This window comes from Loa loa, assembly GCF_000183805.2.
Source record: "Loa loa unplaced genomic scaffold supercont3.532, whole genome shotgun sequence".
In the NCBI taxonomy this organism is placed as follows: domain Eukaryota; kingdom Metazoa; phylum Nematoda; class Chromadorea; order Rhabditida; family Onchocercidae; genus Loa; species Loa loa.
Window position 1 is genome coordinate 16,871 of NW_018108712.1, and position 4,396 is coordinate 21,266.

The following is a 4,396-nucleotide window of genomic DNA, read 5'->3' on the forward strand; positions in this document are numbered from 1 at the left end:
TTATTATTATTATTATTATTATTATTATTATTATTATTATTATTATTATTATTATTATTATTATTATTATTATTATTATTATTATTATTATTATTATTATTATTATTATTATTATTATTATTATTATTATTATTATTATTATTATTATTATTATTATTATTATTATTATTATTATTATTATTATTATTATTATTATTATTATTATTATTATTATTATTATTATTATTATTATTATTATTATTATTATTATTATTATTATTATTATTATTATTATTATTATTATTATTATTATTATTATTATTATTATTATTATTATTATTATTATTATTATTATTATTATTATTATTATTATTATTATTATTATTATTATTATTATTATTATTATTATTATTATTATAGTTGTTCGAAAATTTCAACTGATTTGAAACTTCTTCTCTTTCTTTTTTTTTGAAAAAGCTAACTTCAACAATAGGAAATAATTTGTGATTTTTGATTGCCGATGAGCATACTTCCATGAATTCACTGGTTTCATGAAATGTTTCTTCTGATGGCCTATTTGACCTGTAAATGAAGAATGCAAAAATGAAAAATATGACCATTGATCGATTTCCTTTGTTTTATTTTTAACTTCCACTTTTGAAAGTATCATGAAAGAAATTTCCCGAAAGTTCGAAATGTATGTAATTTTTCATTAGATTTAAAAATTAATCAATAATCTTCTATTTGTAACGATCAAGTATTATTGGATGATTAGTGACACTTATTGGAAAATTTTCAACCATATTTCCTGATCTTTAATACAATATATCTCAGTTGTTATAGATAAAAATTAAAAGTATTCATAATTGTATGTTATAATAATAAAACATAATTATTAAATAAATGAGCTATAAGTAATCCGAATCCAATAATTGAATTATTGCACAGGAAATGTATTTTGCACCTTTTCCATCGATTAAATTATATCACTACTACATTCATTTGGAAAATTCTAGAAGATGAACAATTTTTAGGATCAATTTTTTAACTCGTTACATGATTAGGTTTCCTAAAAAATTAAAGTTGAAATTAAAAGATTAGAGGAAATTTTTCAATCACAAGTGATAAATTTCCGGTGGATCCTGAAAATTTTTGAATAATCACTTTTCAAATGGTAAGAAATTTCGGTTAAAAGATTAAATTAAGAATTTTTTCAAATTACAATATATTTCCTTTTATTCTTATCTTTGCAATTCTATTTTTTCATTTCAACCATTTAGTTTAGGCAAATAAATCAAACGAACTGAAAAAGGCGATTTTCGGTTTGCAATTGATTGATTTTATCACATTTCTTCATTTCTGATAATGCTAATCGTTGCTAAAATAAATGGAAATTTTTAACTTCCTTAATTAGTCTAATTCAATAATTGATAATAATAATATAATGAAAAAAATTTACATCTTCAAATGTTAAAATAAGCTATCAAAATAACAGAAATTTAATTTTTTTCTCTCTTTCATTTTTTTTTTTGTACTTTCGTTAAGTCATTTTTTCCTCGTTTAAATTATTCGTCATAAAATAGTACAATTCACAATCTCTCGTATCAATAAAATATGAATTTGTTCAAAACCAGTTTAGCATAAACATTTGTGATAACATCACCATGATAATATCAACTAAAAATTAGAAGAAAGAGAGGGAGGGAGAGAAGAAGAGTAGAGTGAAGTGAAGGGGGGAGGGGGAGAGAAAAAAAGGAAGTTATATGATGGAAAATTAGGAATTATTTAACCATTAAATCAATTTATTAAGTGATTTTCGTCCTAATTATTATCCTTAATAAATTTATCAATGAACTTTAAGGTTATAAAATAGAAATTTAACAATTTATTAACAAGAAATATTTCCGAAAATTGTATCAATTATAATTCATATATACATGAGAAATTTTAAAGAATATTTGAGATAAGAAAAAATACATTATACATTTAAATCAATTGTATTAGATGTTTACAATGATTAATCATTTCAAAATGATCATTAAATTGTATGTATTCGAGAATTTTCGAGAATTTTCATCCATCTAATCATAAAAATAACTGACCGGAATTGATTTTTTATAAATTTTCGGAAGCAAAAAATTAGGTGAAATTATGGAAAAGATGTTTCATCTAGCAGTGAACATTTCGAATAAATATTTAAGTTAACTATTAGGAAATTTTATAAACATCTAAATACACATAACTTATAAAGAAAATTTTGATAAATTTTAATAAATAAATCAAAACTATCAATGATAGTAGTGTTAAATGATAATAATCGATACTGATTAGTTGGAATATTTTCTGAAAAATTCGGAAAATTCATTTTAGACATTTTGGAAATGTTGAAGAAGTTTGAAATGAAAGAATCTCTTTGATAATTGTATGTTTAGGAGCTGTTCCACTCATTTCACATAATAATTTGAAGATATGAAAGTGTGCCGCCAATAGAGGTTTTAATGGAGGTGAGGGTGGGTTAAGATGGAAATAGTACGAAATGGGTGTTTGCTGATCAGAAGTGGAAGAGATATGAAAAAGATGAGGAGTGTGGGGTGGCAAAAGAGGGGGAAGAGGAGAAGAGGGGGGGGGGAGGGGGGGATTTAAAGACAGAATGAAGTATACAATTACTAACGATGCTACACCGCTTCTTGCTCTACTCCTCTTCATGGTGTAGTAAATTGTTAAACAACCACAAACTACAGCTCATAAAACTGGCTTCATTCTTGAAGATCAGGTATTCAGGATTGCTATGTTGAAATTTGTACTTAATTATAGTGCCAAATTACTCTCTTTAAATGATACTTATTGGAACTGGGGCAAAAATATTTCTTTTTGATGTAAAAGAAATGATAAAAAAGTTGTTAAGAAATGATCATTTCATTGGATGGTATAATTGTTGATCATTTCAATTGTATGTTACTTTGATCACTTTGATATTTTAACTTTTGCTACTTTGATTTGGCAATTTTTCTTTTGTTAATGTATGTATATGCTTTAAAATCTGCAGGAAGAATTGAAATTATAATGGAAGGACTTAGAGTTTTGCGACCTTACTAATTGTAATATACCAAAATTTTCAAGCAAAGATTGAACATTAGTATGTGACAGTCATAAAAGTAATTTGATGACTTAATTATTTCTTTTTCAAATCTCTTTGTTTATATCATATAACTATGAAAGAATTAGAAGTAATAATACTGAAATATCAATTACAAATCACAATAAAGTCCAACAATATTGTGATGTTCAAATAAGAATCTATAATTAAAAGAAGTGATAATTAACATATTATTACTGTGTAAATATTATAATAAAAAGAAAAAAAAGAAGAAATTGTAATGATTGATACCTGTTTGCAACGTTTAGCTCGTGTAACGCTAGCTTGTGATAATGCTTGTTGTAGAAGAGTCATCTTATCAATGGGTTGCTTTTCCCCTTTCTTAATCTTATCTTCTTCCTCTTCTTCATTTATTTGTTGTTGATTAGAACAGTAAGGTTGATCATTGAGCGTTTCCTTATCTTTTTCTTCTATTTCCATTGTAACTCAAAAATTTTACTACTTTATCATCAATACATATTCGTCTATTTAAAATGAGTGTGCAGTGCAAACGATAAGCATAAAAATGATTAGAACAAAAACTATTAACATATAATTTTAATCACAACTAATTATATTTTCCTTTAAGAAGTATAATAAATTAAGACCATTAATAAACTTTGAAATTAATATTTCAATAACTATTTATAAATAAAACTTTTTCAATCTAACTAATTTCAAATTTCGATTAGTAGAATTTTTAAAATATTAAGAAAAAGAAAAACAATTTATCGTCAAAAATAAATACTTAAACTTAGCAAAAGTCAACAATTCAAACAATCAGTTTTAATTTTACTCTAAAGTATCATAAATCATTGAGTTATAAGTAGTGAAAGAAAAAAAAAAAATTTTTTTTTACTAGTCTAGTAAAATGGTTTCATGTATAAATGAAATGATCAATTGAATGAGACGAAGAAGCTTTATGATAGATCAGTACAGCGTTGTAAGGAACCAAGAACCGAGTACACCATGTCATTCTTATCAACACTTGTTATCTCATCGACTTCACAATATATGTATACATCATGCGTTAATTGCACAAGATCGTTTTGATATATGAGCATCAAATGCCGGCGCTACATTCATATTTATGTGACAAATCAAATGAATTCAACCAATGACAGATACGTATATCTCGGTCAGATATTTAATTCAGGATATATATCTATCTACAAGATATTTAATTCCTGAATGTATGCATATTTATAGATTATTGATTCACAAATATATACATCCTTAAATATCCCAAATATATATATATATATATATATATATATACTA

The 4,396-nt window shown here is 23.9% G+C and overlaps 1 protein-coding gene across 1 annotated transcript in view; it reads right to left on the reverse strand.

Moving 5' to 3' along the window:
• Window positions 1–3,556, reverse strand: part of LOAG_18791 (hypothetical protein) — a gene marked incomplete at both ends in the record, with an annotated part of 5,403 nt that extends 1,847 nt beyond the window's left edge. Inside the window, 3 exons of the mRNA XM_020451453.1 lie at window positions 462–561; window positions 1,284–1,357; window positions 3,368–3,556. Coding sequence (XP_020304761.1) covers window positions 462–561; window positions 1,284–1,357; window positions 3,368–3,556 — 363 coding nt within the window. The remainder of the gene's footprint in view (window positions 1–461; window positions 562–1,283; window positions 1,358–3,367) is intronic.
• Window positions 3,557–4,396: the final 840 nt, after the last annotated feature.